The 23,893-nt window shown below is 36.9% G+C and overlaps 2 protein-coding genes across 4 annotated transcripts in view; both read right to left on the bottom strand.

Annotated features, from left to right (window-relative positions):
• Positions 1-656: 656 nt before the first annotated feature.
• On the bottom strand, positions 657-5,064 carry LOC119507017 (transcription termination factor 2-like). The gene has a single exon (XM_037800074.1). The coding sequence runs from the start codon at positions 5,010-5,012 to the stop codon at positions 1,518-1,520; it is 3,495 nt and encodes a 1,164-aa protein (XP_037656002.1). The 5' UTR covers positions 5,013-5,064; the 3' UTR covers positions 657-1,517.
• A 5,496-nt stretch (positions 5,065-10,560) lies between these two features.
• ZMYM2 (zinc finger MYM-type containing 2) overlaps positions 10,561-23,893 on the bottom strand; it is a 148,547-nt gene continuing 135,214 nt past the window's right edge. For all 3 annotated transcript variants that reach the window (XM_037799713.1, XM_037799712.1, XM_037799711.1), the window contains 4 exons: positions 13,315-13,429; positions 12,530-12,781; positions 12,092-12,212; positions 10,561-10,753 (listed from right to left, as the gene is read on the bottom strand). In XM_037799713.1, coding sequence (XP_037655641.1) covers positions 10,561-10,753; positions 12,092-12,212; positions 12,530-12,781; positions 13,315-13,429 — 681 coding nt within the window. The remainder of the gene's footprint in view (positions 10,754-12,091; positions 12,213-12,529; positions 12,782-13,314; positions 13,430-23,893) is intronic.

Consider the following 23,893-nt stretch of genomic DNA (forward strand, 5'->3'; position numbering starts at 1 on the left):
TTTCAGAATTCAGTAATGGTTCTAGAACAGCCACTTACATTTACGCTTATTCCAGGCATCCCAAGCATTTTTCTTCTTAAAACCTAATACACACCCTACATGGGACATGACTCCTGGGGATGAACCTGGCCCTGGCATCATGGGATTGAGAAAGCCTTCCTGACCAAAAGGGGGAAGAGAAATTAAACAAAATGAAGTACCCATGGCTAAGAGATTTCAAATAGAGTCAAGAGGTCATTCTGGAGGTTATTCTTGTGCATTATACATATATCCCTTTTTAGTTTTTTAGTGAATTAGAAAAGCTAAAAGGAAATACCTGAAACTTGAACTGTAATCTAGTAGCTTTGATCCCTGATGATTGTATAACTATATAGCTTTTAAGGCCTGACTGTGTAATTATGAAAACCTTCCAACTGACACTCCCTCTATCCAGTGTATGGACGGCTGAGTAAGAAAATACACAAAAAATGAATAAATAATGGAGGGGATAAGAGGTATGCAATGTTTTGGGTGCTCTTTTTAATTTTTATTTTGGGAGGGAGTAATGAAAATGTTCAAAAATTGATTGTGGTAAGGACAAATGGGGTGGGATGGGGGGGATGATTTGGGTGTTCTTTTTTCACTTTTTTTTTTTTTTTTTTTTTTTACATTGCTAAACACATATTTATTAGATGGTATCAATGATAACACAAATACTAAATGATACCCTTGAAATACCAAGTGATATACAAAATGATACAAATGCTGCAAAGCTTGTAAAAATACAAAAATTTGTCAAATTAAATACTATAAAAAATGACACTACAAATACTAAATAATACAAGTGTTAAATGGTATGATGCAAAAACTAAATGAGGCAACAGAAATGCTAAGTGATACAATAATACTAAAAGATATAACTACCAAATTATACAATGACACAAATACTAAATCACACAATATCAAAGGATACAGTGATATGAATACTAAACACGTGCTTACATACAAAGCATCACCCTGATCTTAAGACTGAGAGGAAGAACTGCCTGAACTGAGACAGCTGCAGAGGAGCTGCTGCAGGGATCTGCATTCTGCTCCCGCCATAGAGAGATGGTTACAGGAGCAGCCTCGGGGGCAAGAAGAAATGGGGGGGGGGGGGGCAGTGTGCAGCCCAGGTAATGACACTGGCTTCCTGATCAGCTGAGAACAGAAAGGTGAGGGCTTTTTGAGCTTTTACAAAAGCATACGTACAACTCTTCCAGAGTTGTCCCAAATCATCTAACACCAGCGTATTTTCTTCTATCTGAAACAATTTATTGGTTTCTATACCACTCAATCATTAAATCACTCAACCAACTCATTAACATGATGCCTGATCCTCAATTCTGGGGGCAAGATTATGTCTCATTTTAAAGAGGACATAAGGCTTGACAGTGAAATGGAATGCCAAGAACAGAGTGCAGGGATCCCGGTTAGGTTGTTATCTTCAGATCCTGATTCAAGCCAACAGGGGCACTATTCTGAGCCCTATAAGCAGGTTAGATGCCAAAAAGAACTTTGAGGTCAGCCAGGGTGAGTTTGGTGACAGATTCTCCAGTTCCTGATAGGACCTGCTTGGCCAAATCTTTCTTTTTTTCTTGAAGCTGTAAGATCTTCTCTTCCACTGTTCCCTCACAAACAAATCTGTGTATGACAACATCTTTCTCCTGCCCTACTCGATAAATTCGGTCACAAGCTTGATCTTCGAGTGCTGGATTCCAGTGCATGTCCAGAAGAAAAAGATGGTTTCCTCCAGTTAGGTTCAGACCAACACCTCCAGCCAAGAGAGAGATTAGCATAACCTGAGGGTCCCTGGATTTGCTGTTGAATGCCTCTACCAAGTCCATCCTCTGTTTGGGGTTGACAGAGCCATCGATGGTGGCGTAGGTCAGTCCATGCCTCTTAAGGTGCAATGCCACAACTTTGAGCATGCAGGTCCACTGAGAGACAATGACGCTCTTTTGGGAGCCTGAATTTCTTTGGATTGCTTCCAATTCTGCCAATAGAGATGATATCTTAGTGCTTTTTCTTGTATCTTCAAAAAGCTCCACCTCGAAGCATGTGCCATTAAGGGACACAGTGGAAGAGGGCTCTGAGCTCTGGAGTTCAGACAAGGTCAAAGCACTGAGCTGCTCTTCCAGGGACAGGACAAGGCCTTCACTCTTCAGTTCTGTGGGGTCCAGGGCCGACTTCAGTAAAGAAAGATGACAGCAACACTGGCGGAGTCTCAGCAACTGTGACAAAATGTGGGCAGTGCTGGATGTCTGAGAGTCCAAGGCCACAGGGCAGCCAGGCCCACTGGATCCAAACTCCTGTGTCACTCTACTGAATGGATTATCAAGGCTTCTTCCAGATCGGCTGTATCCACTTGCATGTCTTGTTAGATAAGACTGCAGAGCTGACCTCGATCTGGCAAAAAAGACATTATAAACAGTCTGTTCATCTTCTGAAAGCTTTAAATGGTGTGACTGAAATTTACGCTGGGGCAGCATCACCAAGGGTTTGCCGGTGAGGTCCAACTGATCTTTTGTTCTCCTGAGCAAAAGGCTCTTGGTTAAGATGCTCAACCGTTCTCCTCCTTTCTTTGAGCCATTGTCAACCTGACTCTTCCACAGATGGAACTCATCAAATGGAGAACAACGGAGAAATTTCAGCAGCGAATACATGTCCAACAAGTTGTTTTGAATGGGGGTCCCTGTGACAGCCCAGCGGGCATGGGCTTGCAGCTTACACACAGCTATGGATGTCTGCACTCGGGGATTCTTAATATTGTGAGCTTCATCCAATATGATTCGACCCCAAACTATTCGAAGCAAAGGTGTTGAGATTTTCTCCACAATGAGGTTTGTTCCTGGGATCTCTCCCTCTTGCTTCTTTGTGGGAATCTCCTTGGCCAGAAGGCTATAGGTAGTGATCACGATGTCATATGTGGAAAGGGCTTTCGCGCACTGGTCCCGGTTTGGCCCGTGATAGAGATAAACTCTCAGTCTGCTGTTGCTCACACGTTTCTCTACCTCCTTCTTCCAATGATGGATTAAGGAAGCAGGGCAAATAATGAGTGTTCCATGGGAAGTAAAGATAGAGGACTCATCTTTGGAAAGCCATGTAACTAAGTTTTTGTCCTCTTCTTTGTTTTTCTCTTGATTCTTCTGGGTCAGGATGAGTGCAATCATTGTCAGGGTTTTTCCTAAGCCCATATCATCAGCCAAAATTCCTCCTTGTGGCTTCTGACTTTCCCGCCACAGTAGCCAGGCTAATGCCTGCTTTTGGTGCAGAAGCAAAGGAACCTTCAACCCGGCTGGATCTTCTGCCACCACTGTCTCACCAGGACGTGACTCAAGTGATCGATGCAGCTCATCAATGGCTTCACTTGTGACTTTCCACACCGCATGCAAGTGACTGTGGTTTGTACGGCCTCCGTGGCACTGACTGGATGAAGCAGCTGGGACCTGGCAGGCAGCATTCAGTCCTAGAGAACCTGAAGGCTGAGGATCTCGACCCTGCAGGGGGTCGGGTAGTACCAAGTGAGGAGGCTCCGTGGGAGTTTTGATGGAGCTACTCTGTTGTGGGACTTGAGTGCTACTCTTCACATTAGTTCCTTGGTCTGGGCAGAGGCTGAGAGCATTGAGTGCATCCTCCAACATCTGAATTTGCTCAAACAACCTCTGACCCTTATCTGGAAGAGACTGGATGTTCACCAAAGCCAGTGTGGTCTTTTGTTTTTTCAGTTGGGTTGTAAGGTACACACATTGGGCTGCCAGGTCTGAAGGTTCAACCTTCTTGGAAACATCTGAAGCAGGAGATATTTCTCTTTGCCCACCCTGATCGAGTAATTTAAGATTCTCCTTCTTCTGTGACTCCAGAGTCAGGTCAAACTGAAGGGGGTTCTTTGGCTTCGAGGCAACAAAAACATCATCATCCTCACTGTCCTCACTGCTTGTGGCAGCGTCTCGCTGCTCTCCGAGGAAAGGCCCTGCTACTGGTGGTGAAGACTGTGTGGCTGGCCCTTTTGGAGCAGGCACATCAGGAGGCTCTGACTGTGCCTGGAAACTCAATGAGGGTTGCCTCTTTGGGATGGTCTGCATGCCTGGGCCATCCTCTGCCTTGGTTTCTCTAGGTTCCCAGTTCTTGGGATGCTCCTTGCTGTGGTGTCCCTCTTTCTGGGGCTTGCTTGTTGGGTTCTGACTGTGAAAATTTAGAGACAGAAACTTGGTTTCCTTTTCTCTCAGAGGTTCTGATTCTTTTTGGATATCATGACTCTCACCATTTGCTTTCTCCTTAGGAGACACAGATGGTTTTCTTAGCTCGTTACCATGGCACTGTTGAGGTTTAATTTCAGAAATATTTCTTTCGTGTGTGCCTTCAGTCTCCTTTGCTTCACACTGAACTTCTGTTCTCTCCCCTTGCTTCCTCTCTTGGTCTGCAGATTGTTCTTTCTTTATCAACATGTGGGATGGGAGATCTTTCTCTACCCAGCATTTAGATTCAGGCTTCTGTTCCTTCTTTTGTTTGAAGATATGATCTTCCCTTTCCTTCTTTTCAGCCGTCTTTTCCTCACCTTCACCTTTGATGAACTGTTTCCAGAGAGATGGTTCTTGATTCTTGTCAAGTACTTTGAATGGGTTTCTCTGCTGGATGGAAGGATGATGAAATGGCTCAGATGCATCCTGGGACTTACTGGTTAGAAAATGATCTTGGGAATTGGGTTCCTGCCATGGAACACTTCCACACCAACGCTTCCCTTCTGCCTTACTTTTAATGCATCGGAAGAACAATTTGTATTCTTTCTTGCCTTGTGGTGGAAATAAACCCTGAAGCTCTACCACAAAGTCTTCATGAAATAAACAATGAGAAACAGGGACGTCGGTAGCCCGCACGAAGGCGCACGCGTCGGTCCGGCACACATAAAAACTCTTTCCTTTATTGGGGCCATCGCGGACGCCAGTCTTCAGAAAGCAGATTGTTCCGTGCTCCGGGCACCTAACTACTTCCATCACACTCGCTTCTTTCCTCTTTTTTCACTTTTATTTTTTATTCTTGTTCTGATTCCTTCTGATGTAAGGAAAATGTTCAGAGATAGATTGTGGTGACGAACGCATAACTATGTTATCATACTGTGGACAGTTGATTGTATACCATGGATGACTGTATGGTGTGTGAATGTATTTAAAAAAAACTGAATTTAATAAAAAAAAAACCCTAAAAAAAAAATTGATTGTGGTGATGAATGCAAAACTATATGACGGTACCGTGAACCACTGACTGTACACTTTGGATGATTATCTGGTATGTAAATATATCTCAATAAAATAGCATTAAAAAAACCCAATACGCAAAATTTATACACAATATTCAGTTACCTCTACCAAAACTTAAGCAATTTTTGAAAATAAATTTTTTAGATGGAGAATACTATATTTGATTAGTTTCTTAAGCACAGGCCTGAAATTCCTTACCCACAATTCTGAAATCTGAAAACCTAGTTTTTCCCTTGTGACAAAAACTGACCTGAACTAAGTAAGACAATCTACATAGACTTCCCTAATTCTATGAAGATCTGCTGCATAGCTGCAAAAAATAGTTTGGGGTGCTGCCCCAGACGCCATTGAGGGAATTATGCAATCCATAGTATATAATCCATATTATCTTTGCAAAGGGAAAAGATCTGAAATCTCAAACCCCCAAGGGTTTTAGACAGCTTATAGTATACCTATGGTAGCACAAACAAAAAAAAACTAAAGTCGATCGAGGCCTCATGCTATATACTATTGCCATCTGCTGACATCAATTTATTACTACAAATATGCAACCAAATGAATGTTTCATTTTGCTTGTAGGGTTAAGAACACACTCATGTCTTGGAAAATATTTGGGAAATTCTATTTTCAAAAGCAATTGCTTTTTTAAAAAAAATCTGTAGTGGATTAAGTTAAAAAACAAACCAACTCTATGGGACCTCATGCATTCCATCCATGCTATATAACTTAGAAGTTGGATTACTCACCTTGACCCAGTTTGATCTGATATCTTTTAGAATTGTTTCTAGTGCATGGTGAGGGTGCTTTAGCTATTCCTTTGAGTGCTATTTTTAACTACTCTTGTATTGAGTTGGGCTGAAAGCCAGAGATAAGGACTGGTGCCATCAAAACGGTACCATTAACAGGATCAGAAATTGCTCCACTGATCATTTCTAACAGAGCTAAAAGCACCATCAAGGTTATAGGATCCTAATATTTTACATAATCAGTGTTGATAATACTCTCTCTGAAACCTCTCTAGACCGTAATAGCCTAATTTGGTATTTCAGAGTGCCTACAAATCTTCTCTGTTCTAAACTACCATGAATATATGCTCTACATGTTCCCTAGGAGTTTAATGTACAGCCTATCTCGTTTATCCCAAAATGTTGTGTTTAGAACACTTAAGTTTTATTAAGCCTTCTCTTCCTCCCGAACTACCACGGTCAGCAACAGTGCCTTGTCTTGGCATAAAGGTTTGCTAAGTTCTGTGATTACGAATTTTCATGTACTGAGTTTACTTCTAAGGAGTTATCTGAATAGGACTCATAAAATTAGATCTAACTCTGTCAGTGTTAAGGCTATTTGAGAAAAGATCCTTCCCCTCTCTACCAAAATGTTTCTGAACAAACCTCAAGGATTCAAACTCCAATCTGTAAAATTTACTGAGTCTCCAAAGTATAATACCAAATGGGCTCAATGTGAAACACCAGCCTCAGAAACCAATGCAACGTCTTCATTTTATAGATGAAGAAATGGGAACAGGAAAAGAACAAAGTAACTAGTCTGAAGTCCTGAAAATTTTAATCTTAATCCATTGTTCTTTGCACTGCACTACACAACAAAAAAATAAGTTTAGTTAGCATTTACACCTCTTACCCTCAAATCTGTCTGTGATTACAATGATTTCCTGTGGTGGAAACCAGAGCCTCCAGCCTTCTCTTTGATTCTATTCTTAATACTTCATTTACATGTTAAAATCTTAGCCTCTCTTTGGTTTTCTTTCAAGAGGTTTAAACTTGTGAACTCATTAGTAATTAATTAGGACACCATCAGATTTTAGGAACAAACTTCTCTTGTCAAATTCAACACAAGGAGGGGAATCACAACAATTCTTACTTTTGGTGTTCCTTTTATACCTGGCTTCCAAGTAAAGGAAAAAAAAAAAGTACAAACTGGGACATGACTCAAGTTGTTTCTGCTCTCTGACCCAGACTGATGCAGCTAGCCTGTTCAATATCAACTTCTTGATTTATAAACATTGTTAATATTTTATCATTTTCAAGTATGAGTTGCCCAGACACAACAAAAAGGTATTTAAACAAGTAACCCCGCAAAACAGCATTAAAACACATCTATTCCTAAGAACATAGTGGAATGGAATAATTGAGATTCAAATAACTTCTCTAAAAAATGACTAAGGGGCTTCTTAAGGGGGAAAATCCAGAAGTATTGTAATTTAGTTGAAGACATTTATTCTTTAAAAATATTTTCATGTACATTTTCATGACTGGTTTGAAGAGAACAAGATTATCCTACAGTCATTGTTAACTTAGAACATAAAGTGACACATGTATAACAATACATTTTGGAAGTAACTGTCAAAATGAAAATGTAAATTTTCAAAATGATTTAAGACTCTTAAGATATTTAAGATCTCAGATTAAAGGGAGCCACATTGGCGTAGTGTAAACCCAAATTCTGCAATTTTATGACTTCTCCATTACTGTATTTCTTAATACTATATGCATAAATGAGTTACCCCATTCCCAAATTACAACTGGCCAGGCCAAAGGGAAATCCAATCAGAAAAACAGTGACATGTTTGAATGCATAGTACAATATGCATCCTCCTCCTACCCCCATGTTTAACACATTGTTAACTCCATTTAATGAAAGAAAAACATAAACTACTATTTAAACAAGGAGTATTTTCATGGCAAAAAAGAATGTTGAGCTTCTTGCCTAGAAAAATCCTTTTTGTTACCTAATATGGTTAAAAGCCAAAGAAATGTGTTGATGAAGATTCAATTGCATGGAAATCCACTTTTCTCAACATGGATAAAATTTTTTCATTAGTTCATTTTAAATGGCAAAACCTTCAGAACAGAAAAATATAACATCTCAAGACAAAACTGTATTTACAGGATGCTAGAAACAGAAATCGCTGAGAAGCAAAAAGAAACTATCATTGCACTATGCTTTTTCTCAGCAGTCAGCTATTATTACACAAGCTAAGGATATCCAGAAATCAATGAAATGTCCTCTAGGTGAAAGAAGTTTCATAGAACAGCACAATTCTCGATAAAATACATTTTTGTCTCTATTCCCCCTGAGAATCAAGTTAATCAACCCTTGGACTGCAATTAAGACAAAAGAGTTCAAATCCTCAGTCATGTCAAGATCAAAACTATGTAGACATTTCTTTTTAGAAACACTAAAATTTACAAACAAAGGAAATGTAAATGGCAAGACAATGTGATTAATAGTATCATGCCAGAAATTTATATTATTTGGTGAAATATACAGTAAGTGACAATTGGAAAAAAACTTTATTGCTCTTGATGGAATATAGCACCATTTTAAATAATAAAAGATGGTTAGGGTTAACCACCTTTTAAACAACTATGAATTTACAGGAAAAGTGCTTAAGTAGTAGTTTTGGAAAATGTTAAGTTTGAGGAAATTTTGTATCATCTATTTTAAAGGTTGCCCAGTTTTCCCCAATAAATAGACAGTGAGCAATCGATTTCAGATTTGCTACTGCCAGTCTGATTACTAGTCAACAAATATGTAATCAATTAAGGGACATCAGAGTCATTCAAACTTATTATAAAACAAACTAGAATATTATAAAGTAGTTTTTAATGTCAAAAACATTTCAGATCATTATTGCTTAAATATACAGTCATTACACCTGTGCCATTTTCCAAATTACGAATGAGAAAATTTTTTTTGTGTGCTAATATTTATCCTAAGGGAGAGAAGTAGTAGCTAAGGGATGTGTAAACATTGCCTAACTACTGTGGAAAATAGCCTGATTTCCCTCCAACAATTTTTAAGAACTAATGTCACCATGGTGATTCAGGAATTAGAAACAAGAAAGCATGATTACACGCATGGTATATGAAATCAGCCATGATTTCTTTGTAATCTGCAGGTAGCACATAGCTCAGTTTTTAGAAAGCAGGATTTTAAACAAGTTTCTTTATTCTAAAATAAAAGGTCCGAACGGATAAATTGCTATGCAGAAGCGCAAAGCTTTTTTAATGCATTCTTCTATAAGAAGTAATTAAATTATAAAAGCCAAACAATCTAATGTCGAATGTAATTTCCTTTGACATATCCATCAGTTCCTTTCATTGTCCTTTAATCATCTGAAATATCAGAATTACTATGCTGAAAATCTTCATAGTAACATGTGATACCATCATAAAAACTAGCTTGACTTTCAACAACAATATCAGGAGCGGCATTTCTAAAAGCAATTTTAGGTATGAATGAGTCACATTAGGGGCAGGCACAAGAACTGTAAAAAAATTGGTGAAGTTTCAAGAATAATACTCAGGTAATATTGCAGCATGATCCATATTGCCAAGAGCAAAAAAAGAAAAAACAAAAATAAACAACAAAAATACCAAATCTGTTTAAATGAGGGGGATTTCAGATACTTATGGATGACATAGAAAATAAAAAAAGAGAATTTTATATTTTCATCAGACATTTTTACAAAGAAAATGTCTTGATGATAATGTTTTCAACTTATAGTCAATCTTTATATACATATATATTTATTTATTTATTAGGGTGATGCAGAAAGCCACAAATGAGAAAAGGACACTAAGGTTTTAATATGAGGAACAAAAAGTTGTTTTCACCAGTATAGATTCACATTACAGTACACCAATATTGACAGCATTCTCTTGTCTATTTTTGGTACAGAAGATGGTATCTCTCTACATAACCTTGTAAGGCTTCAGTAACTAAAACATAAAACCAAACGCCCCACCCCACCCCCAAAAAAAAACAAAAAACAAAAAACAAAAAACCCAACCTATTAGTTTACAGTTTATTTTAAAAATTCTGAAAGACACTGAAAGTTCTAAACTTTTAGTAGTGCTACCTATACACAACCATCTGGTTAAGAACTCAGTAAAAGAGCCACCCTTCTAGGAAGCTTCGCAACAGTAGAGTTGTGCAATATGGATGTTTCTTATTACAAGAAAAAAAATTACACATGGCACAGTCTCATTCATATTTTGTAATGTAAAAAGTTACAAACATACCTAATCAAATAAATAATAATAAAAAAAAGAATTTGAATGTATTTGTTAAGTATCCTAAAACTACACAGAATAATGGCAACTCTCACTCACAGATTATTTACATGGTAATACCCAGTGTGGGTACAATGCTACAAAACTTAAAACAGAAGAAGTAAACTTGAAATGTTTCCCATAATAAAGATCTAGCAGCATGACTATCTAATGCTGTTTTATCCCGATTGCTTCTGAAATGTTCCTTTTTAGTCTGTGTCTTCATCCAGTTCATAATTGTCTTTATCATAAATATCTTTTACTAAAAGAACCCGTACAAGCATATTTTCCAAGGTGTTTCGGTCCAGTGAAGTAGATGTGTACCAGACAGGGCTATCTGTAGAACTAGAGCACTCTGGTTGCAAATAAAAAACATCCATTCTCTGACTAAGGTTCTGTGGACTTCGGGGGATAGGAAGAGAAAAAAGAAGAAAATCAATTTCACAGTATATGTATATAAATTTCCCACAACTAATTTTTCTTTTTTCAATATTTCTGATCCCACTAATCACACTATGTAGCTAAACCATGTGTCTCACTACCTACATTAAATTTTCTGTCATTAAAATATTTTGAAACTTAATTTCTATGAGAAAAGGATTATTTCCCTATCATAACTTAAAACTCTATTTTAATTAATTTAAGACACTATCAATTACAAGACACACTACCAATTATAACTTCAAGCGGCCTCAACTTTAAGATGTACCCCAGTTTCTGAGATAATGTCAAAAATGTCTTTGAATTGATAAAATGGTAGCACATAAAACAAAAATATTTGTAACATTACATAATAGAAATCTAATTTTAAAAATACCAAGATTAATACTGAAAAAGAAATTTCCAGCTAACAAATAGATACTACCCCAAACCATTGTCAGAGATATTACTATCATACTTTAGGCAACATTATTGTTTTTCTAGGTTCTTGAGAGCTATCTTGGGGCCCAACTGTAATTTATAAAATTGTTTAGATTAAGGAAGTACATTTTGAGTGTATATTAACCTTTTGAAAGTTGGAGAGTGCTTACTTAAAATAATGGACAAGCATAAAATAATCTACGGACCCTAACATAATGCCTGTTGGTCTTACATTGGGAAAACAGCAATGGTATAGTTGAAAAGCCCTTTCATAAAGGACTATTTTCTCTTAAATCATTACTTCATTCTCATCCCCACCCATCTATCTTACCTTTGAACTTAACTTTACACTAGGGATTGGCAAATTACAGCTTGTCACTTGTTTGTGTAAATAAGCTTTTAATGAAATAAAGCCACACCATTCATTTACATATACAGCATGGGTACTTTCTAGTGACAACAGCAGAACTGAATAGATGAAGAGAGATGCTATAGCCCAAGAAAGCCTGAAGTATTTACTATCTGACCCTTGACAGAAAAATTTCCCAGCCGTGCTTTACACATTCATAGAATTGCAGTAACTTAAAAGATGACAGCTATAGTAAAGATGAGAGTGTGATCCTAGCTGTTTTATCCTCCAAAGAGTAACTTCTTAACATATACTTGGATCAAAATTATGATTTATATGTTGGGTATTTTATATTAATGGAAATAAAAAAGTTAAAACTAGATTTTAAAAAGTGATAATTTGGATATAAGTAAGAGGAAAGAGAAATCTAAACATGTATCAGTGAAAAAATATCACCTTTTGGTAGTATTAAATTCAAACCAACCAACTTAAACTACCATGTTAAAAAAAAATTAAATAGTAACACTTACCTTTTAGACAAGTAGCATTCAAACATTTTCACGGGACATCTAGAAGGATTAGCTGTGTTTTCAATTTGTTCAAATACTGGCTCATCATCTTCATGTTTTCTTTTTCCAGTAGTAATTTTATCTTTAAAAATAAAAATTAAATAAACTTCCTAAGACCAGTCTTAAAGCAACCTTAAAGCACTATTCACTCTAGTGTCTGTTACCAAAGAATAGGAATAGGTGTGCTTCCGAGTTCTAATTCATAGTAAACTAGAACTTAAGGTAATTCATAATGTTTCAAACAAAATGAACCAGGATGCTTTTAACAAGATAGAGGTTGTTTTATAGTTTATGAAAATGACAATACACAGATTCTTAACAAGTGACCCAAAGTGGTCTATAGTAATGTTTGGATATCCTTGTTGCAGACAATCCCAAAATAAAAATCTGTTACACTACCTTCATTATCTGTTCCACATAAGGAAGACACTTGGTATCTAAGACATGCTTTGTTTTCCATCGTTAAAGGATTTTTTTTCCAATGCCTAAACACAGTGCCAAAGGAAAGTCTTAAGTGTTGTTCCACTGTTTTCAGGCCAAAATACTTAGTGTTAAAGTAGAACAGAGTGTGCAGAAGAGCTACTGGAGAGTGTGATCCTAGCTGTTTTATCCTCCAGAGATAATCTTCTTCAACTCGAGAGAATATTGACCCTTAAATAAAGAGAAATAGAGATAAATATTTAAAAAGAATTATAATAAAACATCTTTCATTTAAACATCTAGAAATAGATCTCTCTAGAGTAATAAACTGGATATATATTTCTTAAGTGCTTCAGCAGATTCAGGTATAAACTTCTCTTACATCACTGTTTTAGATACATAAAGAAAATATGTATATGTTAATTGAAACCACCCATCTTTTCAGGAATTCTACTTCACAGACTTAAATTCTTTCCTGACCATTTGTTGCTTGTCCTACTGAAGAGCAGAAGCAACACAGGTCACATTTCTTAGAGAGTTCTTCATAAATACTAGCAATCTTACAGTATACTAATTTAAATTATTTCCAAATTACTTTTAACATACTTTCTGTAAAAATAAAAATCCCATTATCCAACTAGTAACCCATTTAAAATTTGCTTTCCTTAATTACAATATACATTCCATTTAGTTTAAATTATTTTGTACACCATATCCTGGCATGTAAAATAGTATAAATAAGAGTCACAATAAAAGAATATTACCATCTGGAAGTATGCTTGGCTGCCAACTTCGGAGTATTTTATTCAATTCTTGCTCAAATGTCTGATATCCTGGATCAATAAATATGTTTTCTTTTCGATTACTACCACACAAATACTACAAATAAAGAAATAAAAAATACTCTTAAAGGAAAATTAGCTAATTATAAACAGCAAATTTATTAGTTGCACTCTGTATTTCTCAAAAAAAAAAAAAAAAAAGCTTATTAATAATTAATTGTACCTACTACCCCCACCCCAAAAAAAAGGAAGAAAAAAGAAAATATTTTATAACAAAGCCATATTAAATCTAAGAAAAGCAAGCGTACTTATAGAAGATGAGAGATCACTGGCTTTATCTGTATGCCTAGAAATCATAAAGAATCATAAGTTATCAATCTGTTGCTCAAAAACTCAAAGCTGAAATACATACACCAAAGAATCCAGAATGTAAGAACTGGATAAGACTTTTCAGTCTGTCAAAAACAGAATATCTAGCTCAGTGTTTATTATATAGTATATGGAGAATATTTAAATAAGAGTAATTAAACTCTTAAAGTAAGAGTGGGATGAAATGCTATTCTGTGGCTATTTGAAGCTCACTTCCAGTAACTGTGACTTGGTTAGGCTAATGCTTTTTCCTTATTGCCTCTTCATATGCTTACTTCTCCACCTGTGCATCAGTACAAATTTATGACTCCTTTAACTTACAACCCCTAGATGTCAAAAGTGAGTGTTGTTAAGGAAAGATTTAAACACTAAAATTTGTAGGGCCCATCTTCAGTGAGATTTAAGAATAAAATAATATAAAAGTACAATGAATGATAACAATAACATATAAAATGAGAATATACTCTTTTAAGGTTCTTATACTATATGTGAAGTGGTACACTATTATTTGAACGTAGACTATTATTAAAGATGTATAATTGTAAACCCTAGGGCAACCATTAAAACAATATTCAAGAGGTATAAATAATTGCAGAAAAGGAGGGAAAAAGAAAAACAAAACAAGACATTTTTATCCACCAGTCAGTACATTAAATGTAAAAGGTCTATACCATGGGCCAGCAAACTACAGTCCTTTGATCCAAATCTGGCCCACGGCCTATTTTTGTAAATAAGGTTTTCCCGCAAAACAGATGCCTATTTGTTTACATATTTTCTATGGCTGCTTTCAGGCTACAATGGCAGTTGAGTAGTTGTGTGATACTGACACCTATGGGCCTGCAAAGCCTAAAATATTTTCTATGCAGCTGTACTAGTTTGAATGTATTATGTCCCCCAGAAAAAGCCATATTCTTTGATGCAATCTTGTGGGGGCAGACATATTAGTGTTGATTACATTGAAATCCACTGAGTGTTTCCACGGAGATATGACCCCGACCATTCAGCATGGGCCTTGATTAGTTTACTAGAGCACTACATAAGCTCAGACAGAAGGAGCAAGCTTGCTACAGCCAAGAGGGACACTTCGAAGAACGCACAAGAGCTGAGAGAGCAGCCTCAGTTTACAGAGACATTTTGGAGATGGCCTTTGAGAGCAGACTTTTGCTCTGGAGAAGCTAAGAGAGGACAAATGGCCCAAGATCAACTCAGAGTGACATTCTGGAGAGAAGGTACAGCCTAGAGAGGAATGTCCTGGGAGAAAGCCATTTTGAAACCAGAACTCTGGAGCAGTTGCCAGCCACTTGCCTTCCCAGCTAACAGAAGTTTTCCAGATGCCATTGGCTATTCTCCAGTGAAGGTACCTTATCTTGGACACTTTATGGCTTTAAGACTGTAACTTTGTAACCAAATAAACCTGCTTTATAAAAGCCAATCCATTTCTGGTGTTTTGTGAAAAGGCAGCATTAACAAACCAGAATACTGGTCCTTCATAAAAAAGGTTTGCTGATCTCCGGTCTACACATACTTTAATTAAAAGAGCTGTATTGTCAGATTGGATAAAAAAGCAAGACTGAACAATATGCTATCTGCAAGAAACCCACTTTAGATATAGACACAGATATGTTAAAAGAAAAAGGTATACCATGCACACACTCATCAAAAAACAGAATAGATTAGCATCATCAGTTGATCTAAGCATATTATCCCTGTTAGTGAGAAGGAAGGCCAGCATAATTCCAAAACAGTAGATGAAAAACTCTTAACTTAAGCTTTTCAAATATGACAGACCAATTAATAAAAATCCTGGCAATCAATGGAGCAATAAAGCCAGATAACTCTCCTCGTTAGGGCTTATTCAGAGGTTATGAGTTCTAAAAATCCCATTGCCTAAACTATCTGGAGACGCTCAACATAATGATTGCATCACTGACTGGCTACAATACATTATCATGATTTAATCTATTTAATAGGACTACGAGTAATTTTTTTAAAACATAGGGTCCATAGATTTTTATGAATCTAAACTCAGTTGCCCAGTAATTATATACACAAATAATCACCAACACTGAAATTCCCATGTTTAAAAGAGCAATTTATATTTTTTGTTCTTACCATAAAGCAACGGGCATAATAAAAAACGAGGGAAATGGATGTGAAATAATTACTTTCAGCACTAAAATCTGACACCAAAGGGAAAATAATTTCTATGTACATTTAGAACCAAAAACTACTATGCTCCCAACTTGGCTCTGCTGAAAGTACTTTCTAAATGAAGTGCTAACACTTAGTCCTTCTGAAAGGGCTTCTCTAAGCAAACCAAGATAAATTAAAGGATTTGCTGCCTCAGAGGACTCTTTGTTCTTACACAAGGAATTTCAGACATGGAAAAGTATGCTTTCTTATTTATTATTGTAGTGTGAGAAGCAATGTTGTATCACTGTTGTTCTTTTCCATTAAAGGTAGTCCCAACTTACAAACATTCAATCTATATAAATACAGCTGCCCTATCATGAAAGCCCTTGCAGAAGAAAAGACAGAAGACCATCTTTTAAGAGAACCTGTAGTTGCAGAAGCAGAGGCAAAAAGAAAAGCTGTCAAGTACAGTGAGAACTTAGAGAAAGGAACCCTGAAGAAAACTCCCTATTAGTTAGTACAAGCTTATATGAACAGTAGCAATTTTAATTTTAAATCTTCAATTATAAAAATTATTGAGCTATTTTATCCTTTTTTTCATATATATAAGTTTTTGAAACCTGGTGTGTTTTATACTTAGAGCAATTCTCATTTAGGACTGGCCATATTTCAAGGGTTGTTTTCTTATGGACTATAAATGCTTTGTAGGGCAAAGGAATACACTGACAGATACCTACTGTGTACAGTTAAATAGAAGGCCTACTAAGTAGAACAGAAAAGTCCCATATAAAAGAATTAACAGGCAGATGAAAAATATATTTTAGAGACTATTTTAGGCCATTAATAAGCTTGTATAAATATGTATTGTCACTAAAATGGGAAATATGTATTGTCAAAGAATGTTTAGGAGAACATTTTCTTCAAGCAAGGAATCTATTTTGGCAAATTCAGAGTCCGAAACTAGAGTACAGGTTACCAGGGGCCAGAACAGGAGTAGGGAATGGTGAGTTAATGCTTAATTTCTGGTTGGGATGGTGGAAAAGCTTTGTTAGTTGATGGCTGTGACGGCAGAACAACACTGTGAATTATTTTTTTGAATGTGCTTATAAAAGGGGAAAGTTTAGGTTGTATATGTCACTAGAATTAAAATTTAAAAAAACCACAGGACTGTATAGCATGAACAGTGAACCCTAATGTAAACTATGGACTACAGTTAATAATACAATTATAATAATATTCTTTCATCAATTGTAACAAAGGTACCACACTAATATAAAAGTGTTAGCAATAGGGGAGGGAGTAATATGGGAACTATTTTCTGCATGATTTTTCTATAAACCTGTAACTTCTCTAATAAAAAATGTTAAAAATAAAATAGAAACCATATTAAGTGAAACAATAAATGTAACAATTTATAAAATTAAAAGAAATATGGGGAATATAACATTCATAATTTGAGTCTGTTAGATATATTTAAGAGATTTTAACTCGAGTCTATAAAATTGCTTATATTATTTTAAATGCTATTTGCAAAAAGCTTCATTAAAAACAATATAAAGTGGAGAGGTGGGGCAAGATGGCGGACTGGTGAGCTGTATGTTATAGTTACTCCTCCAGGAGAGTAGGTACAAAGCCAGGAACTGCGTGGACTGGACACCACAGAGCAATCTGACTTTGGGCATACTTCATACAACACTCATGAAAACGTGGAACTGCTGAGATCAGCGAAATCTGTAAGTTTTTGCGGCCAGGGGACCCGCGCCCCTCCGTGCCAGGCTCAGTCCCGTGGGAGGAGGGGCTATCAGCTCCGGGAAGGAGAAGGGAGAACTGCAGTGGCAGCCCTTATCAGAAACTCATTCTACTGATCCAAACTCCAACCATAGATAGACTGAGACCTGAGACCAGACACCAGAGAATCTGAGAGCAGCCAGCCCAGGAGAGAGGAGACAGGCATGAAAAACTCCAGAATAAAAACAACATGAAAAACTCCAAAATAAAAACAACATGAAAAACTCCAAAATAAAAGCGGAGGATTTTTGGAGTTCTGGTGAACATAGAAAGGGGAAGGGCAGAGCTCAGGCCCTGAGGCGCATATGCAAATCCCAAAGAAAAGCTGATCTCTCTGCCCTGTGGACCTTTCCTTAATGGCCCTGGTTGCTTTGTCTCTTAGCATTTCAATAACCCATTAGATCTGTGAGGAGGGCTCTTTTTTTTTTTTTTTTAAATCCTTTTTTCTTTTTCTAAAACAAGTACTCTAAGAAGCCCAATACAGAAAGCTTCAAAGACTTGCAATTTGGGCAGGTCAAATCAAGAGCAGAACTAAGAGAGCTCTGAGACAAAACGCAATAATCCAGTGGCTAAGAAAATTCACTAAACACCACAACTTCCCAAGAAAAGGGGGGTGTCCGCTCACAGCCATCATCCTGGTGGACAGGAAACACTCCTGCCCATCGCCAGCCCCATAGCCCAGAGCTGCCCCAGACAACCCAGTGTGATGGAAGTGCTTCAAATAACAGGCACACACCACAAAACTGGGCGTGGACATTAGCCTTCCCTGCAACCTCAGCTGATTGTCCCAGAGTTGGGAAGGTGGAGCAGTGTGAATTAACAAAGCCCCATTCAGCCATCATTTCAGCAGACTGGGAGCCTCCCTACACAGCCCAGCAGCCCAGAACTGCCCTGGGGGGACGGCACTCACATGATAAAGAGCATATATGAAAAACCCACAGCCAGCATAGTACTCAATGGTGAGACTGAAAGCCTTCCCTCTAAGATCAGGAACAAGACAAGGATGCCCGCTGTCACCACTGTTATTCAGTATTGTGCTGGAAGTGCTAGCCAGGGCAATCCGGCAAGACAAAGAAATAAAAGGCATCCAAATTGGAAAAGAAGAAGTAAAACTCTCATTGTTTGCAGATGATATGATCTTATATCTAGAAAACCCTGAGAAATCGACAATACAGCTACTAGAGCTAATAAACAAATTTAGCAAAGTAGCGGGATACAAGATTAATGCACATAAGTCAGTAATGTTTCTATATGCTAGAAATGAACAAACTGAAGAGACACTCAAGAAAAAGATACTATTTTCAATAGCAACTAAAAAAATCAAGTACCTAGGAATAAACTTAACCAAAGATGTAAAAGACCTATACAAAGAAAACTACATAACTCTACTAAAAGAAATAGAAGGGGACCTTAAAAGATGGAAAAATATTCCATGTTCATGGATAGGAAGGCTAAATGTCATTAAGATGTCAATTCTACCCAAACTCATCTACAGATTCAATGCAATCCCAATCAAAATTCCAACAACCTACTTTGCAGACTTGGAAAAGCTAGTTATCAAATTTATTTGGAAAGGGAAGATGCCTCGAATTGCTAAAGACACTCTAAAAAAGAAAAACGAAGTGGGAGGACTTACACTCCCTGACTTTGAAGCTTATTATAAAGCCACAGTTGCCAAAACAGCATGGTACTGGCACAAAGATAGACATATAGATCAATGGAATCGAATTGAGAATCCAGAGGTAGACCCTCAGATCTATGGCTGACTGATCTTTGATAAGGCCCCCAAAGTCACCGAACTGAGCCATAATGGTCTTTTCAACAAATGGGGCTGGGAGAGTTGGATATCCATATCCAAAAGAATGAAAGAGGACCCCTACCTCACCCCCTACACAAAAATTAACTCAAAATGGACCAAAGATCTCAATATAAAAGAAAGTACCATAAAACTCCTAGAAGATAATGTAGGAAAACATCTTCAAGACCTTGTATTAGGAGGCCACTTCCTAGACTTTACACCCAAAGCACAAGCAACAAAAGAGAAAATAGATAAATGGGAACTCCTCAAGCTTAGAAGTTTCTGCACCTCAAAGGAATTTCTCAAAAAGGTAAAGAGGCAGCCAACTCAATGGGAAAAAATTTTTGGAAACCATGTATCTGACAAAAGACTGATATCTTGCATATATAAAGAAATCCTACAACTCAATGACAATAGTACAGACGGCCCAATTATAAAATGGGCAAAAGATATGAAAAGACAGTTCTCTGAAGAGGAAACACAAATGGCCAAGAAACACATGAAAAAATGTTCAGCTTCACTAGCTATTAGAGAGATGCAAATTAAGACCACAATGAGATACCATCTAACACCGGTTAGAATGGCTGCCATTAAACAAACAGGAAACTACAAATGCTGGAGGGGATGTGGAGAAATTGGAACTCTTATTCATTGTTGGTGGGACTGTATAATGGTTCAGCCACTCTGGAAGTCAGTCTGGCAGTTCCTTAGAAAACTAGATATAGAGCTACCATTCGATCCAGCGATTGCACTTCTTGGTATATACCCGGAAGGTCGGAAAGCAGTGACACGAACAGATATCTGCACGCCAATGTTCATAGCAGCATTATTCACAATTGCCAAGAGATGGAAACAACCCAAATGTCCTTCAACAGATGAGTGGATAAATAAAATGTGGTATATACACACGATGGAATACTACGTGGCAGTAAGAAGGAACGATCTCGTGAAACATATGACAACATGGATGAACCTTGAAGACATAATGCTGAGCGAAATAAGCCAGGCACAAAAAGAGAAATATTATATGCTACCACTAATGTGAACTTTGAAAAATGTAAAACAAATGGTTTATAATGTAGAATGCAGGGGAACTAGCAATAGAGAGCAATTAAGGAAGGGGGAACAATAATCCAAGAAGAACAGATAAGCTATTTAACGTTCTGGGGATGCCCAGGAATGACTATGGTCTGTTAATTTCTGATGGATATAGTAGGAACAAGTTCACAGAAATGTTGCTATATTAGGTAACTTTCTTGGGGTAAAGTAGGAACATGTTGGAAGTTAAGCAGTTATCTTAGGTTAGTTGTCTTTTTCTTACTCCCTTGTTATGGTCTCTTTGAAATGTTCTTTTCTTGTATGTTTGTTTTCTTTTTAACTTTTTTTTCATACAGTTGATTTAAAAAAGAAGGGAAAGTTAAAAAAAAAAAAAAAAAAAGAAAAACAAGGAAAAAAAAAAAGATGTACTGCCCCCTTGAGGAGCCTGTGGAGAATGCAGGGGTATTCGCCTACCCCACCTCCATGGTTGCTAACATGACCACAGACATAGGGGACTGGTTTTACCCTTGGGAAGACGGTTGCTGCAAAGGAGAGGCTAGGCCTCCCTATGGTTGTGCCTAAGAGCCTCCTCCCGAATGCCTCTTTGTTGCTCAGATGTGGCCTTCTCTCTCTGGCTAAGCCAACTTGAAAGGTGAAATCACTGCCCTCCCCCCTACGTGGGATCAGACACCCAGGGGAGTGAATCTTCCTGGCAACGTGGAATATGACTCCCGGGGAGGAATGTAGACCCGGCATCGTGGGACAGAGAACATCTTCTTGACCAAAAGGGGGATGTGAAAGGAAATGAAATAAGCTTCAGTGGCAGATTCCAAAAGGAGCCGAGAGGTCACTCTGGTGGGCACTCTTACGCACACTTTAGACAACCCTTTTTAGGTTCTAAAGAATTGGGGTAGCTGGTGGTGGATACCTGAAACTATCAAACTACAACCCAGAACCCATGAATCTCGAAGACAGTTGTATAAAAATGTAGCTTATGAGGGGTGACAATGGGATTGGGAAAGCCATAAGGACCACACTCCACTTTGTCTAGTTTATGGATGGATGAGTAGAAAAATAGGGGAAGGAAACAAACAGACAAAGGTACCCAGTGTTCTTTTTTACTTCAATTGTTCTTTTTCACTCTAATTATTATTCTTGTTATTTTTGTGTGTGTGCTAATGAAGGTGTCAGGGATTGATTTAGGTGATGAATGTACAACTATGTAATGGTACTGTAAACAATCAAAAGTACGATTTGTTTTGTATGACTGCGTGGTATGTGAATATATCTCAATAAAATGAAGATAAAAAAAATAAAATGACTTTGCTAACTGGATTGTAGTGACAGCTGTAGAACTGTGCAAATTTACTAAAAATCATCAAACTGTACACTTATAATGAATAAATTTTACTTCAATAAAGCTGTTTACAAGACAAAAAAAAAAAAATAAATAAAGTAACCCACCATTAATTTGGCTATAAATCAATAGTTCTGCACAATAATTTGTGTTTCAATGATAATATTCCAGCCTTCAGTTGCCTACCACCAGAGGAAAAAAAAAAATCTAGTGTGACTTTTAAAAATGCTTGAAATCTTTTCAAGTTTTACTTTGCATAAAAGATGAAGTCTCAACATCTTATTAAGGAAAACAGGCCAATTGTGATATGACTCTTACCTACTGCACTGACTTCCCCCCACCCCCAGGCTCTCTCCACTTCACATTCTACATTCCAGCCATGCCAAGCAATTCCTGGAAAACTGTGCCCTTGCATATAGTGCTCTGTCTCTTCTGGGTATACCACCATCCCTTTCTCATCCTTTCTGCCTAATGAATGTCTACATATACTTCAAGACTCAATTCAAAATGCCTTCTTTATGGTTTTATTTCCTCCGATACATCCTTATGTAGAACTGATTAGTCCCACTTCCATGCCACCAATATACCATTAGTTTATCAGCACTGTTTGAATACTATTTGTCTATGTATGTCAATCCTTGAACAGAGCATATCACAGTGGCTTTTAAGGCAAGCTTCTTCCTAGATTTGAAGTTTATCAGCTGTGTAATCTTGCACAAGTTACTTGACCTCTGTAAGAGTCTACTTCCTAATCTGAAAAATGGTAATATTAATAAGATTGTTAGGAGGATTAAATGACATGTCATGCACTTAGCACAGTGCATGGAACCCAGTAAACAGTCAATAAAAATTATGCTAATCTAAACTCCACAGCCTATTCCAGTGTCCTGCATCCAGCGTACAACAGGCACTTACTTAACTAATGTTTGCTGAATGAACCACCAAAAGGGAAGATTAGCAAAACTCTGAATTCACCATATCATTACTGGTGGTGTTTGTGGGCACACAAGTTATTTTCAGCTGACTTAGAGGGACTGCACTGCCACAATGTATTGAAAAGTGGAGGGGGAAAGAGTACAAGATGTAGAAAAGTGTATAATATGGCCCCATATGCTTATGCTGACAAAACTTATCTGTGTGTTTTTTATGAACATTGCAAAAGATACAGACACATCTACTTAACAGTGATGGGTGAGCTTGGAGGATTAAGGAAAAAGAGTATCCACGATGCACTTATGTAAAAATTTGGTGAGGGCCATGTGTTTACATATATTACATACTTATAAAAGAATGATCATGTAACATTGATGACGGCTACCTTAGGATTGCTGAGATGTCACAATTTTCTCTCCTCCTCAAACATTTCCACATTATGTGACTATTTAGCAACAATTATCATTCTTCATATTAACCAGAAAAAAAAAATCATCTATTTTGTTTGTGGAGGAAAAAAAAAAGTGTTCTACTCCCCTTTCATACAGTACCAGATAAAGATCTAAAATTAAAAGCAATTTCTCAATACAAAATAGAAGTGACTATTTACACTCCCATATATATTCACAATACTTGGTCCTTAAATTAAAGACTATTCCCTCTATAGACTTAACCAAGAAAATAAAATTTCCTTTTCAACAGTATCTTATTCTTACTGTCAGGTGAGAATTAAAGCAATAAATGCAACAGAAAAATACACAGTCTTCTAAAATATACAGGAATCTAAAAATAGTTTCTATCTCTATAAACAACCTTGAAAAAACATTAAGCTGCAATAATTTCTGGAAAGTATATTTTAGATATCTTTACAATGAGTTTTACTATTATTGTTAAAGCTGTTTCAAAATACTGTAACAGCCTATGAAAACAAATTAAACATGTGAAAACATGTCCAATGAAGAGGACAAATAGTAAAACAATTTTTTGGAAGCAACATTTAAACATAAAGACCTATCTTATAACCATTCTTTATCCAATCCACTTATCTCGCAAATCTCCAATAGCATTTTGAGTTTTAATATTTAAATAATCCATTCAATAAAAAGCAATGGGGGGGGCTCAACTTCCTTAACAGGTTTATGAGG

This window comes from Choloepus didactylus, chromosome 12 (genome assembly GCF_015220235.1).
Source record: "Choloepus didactylus isolate mChoDid1 chromosome 12, mChoDid1.pri, whole genome shotgun sequence".
NCBI lineage: Eukaryota > Metazoa > Chordata > Mammalia > Pilosa > Megalonychidae > Choloepus > Choloepus didactylus.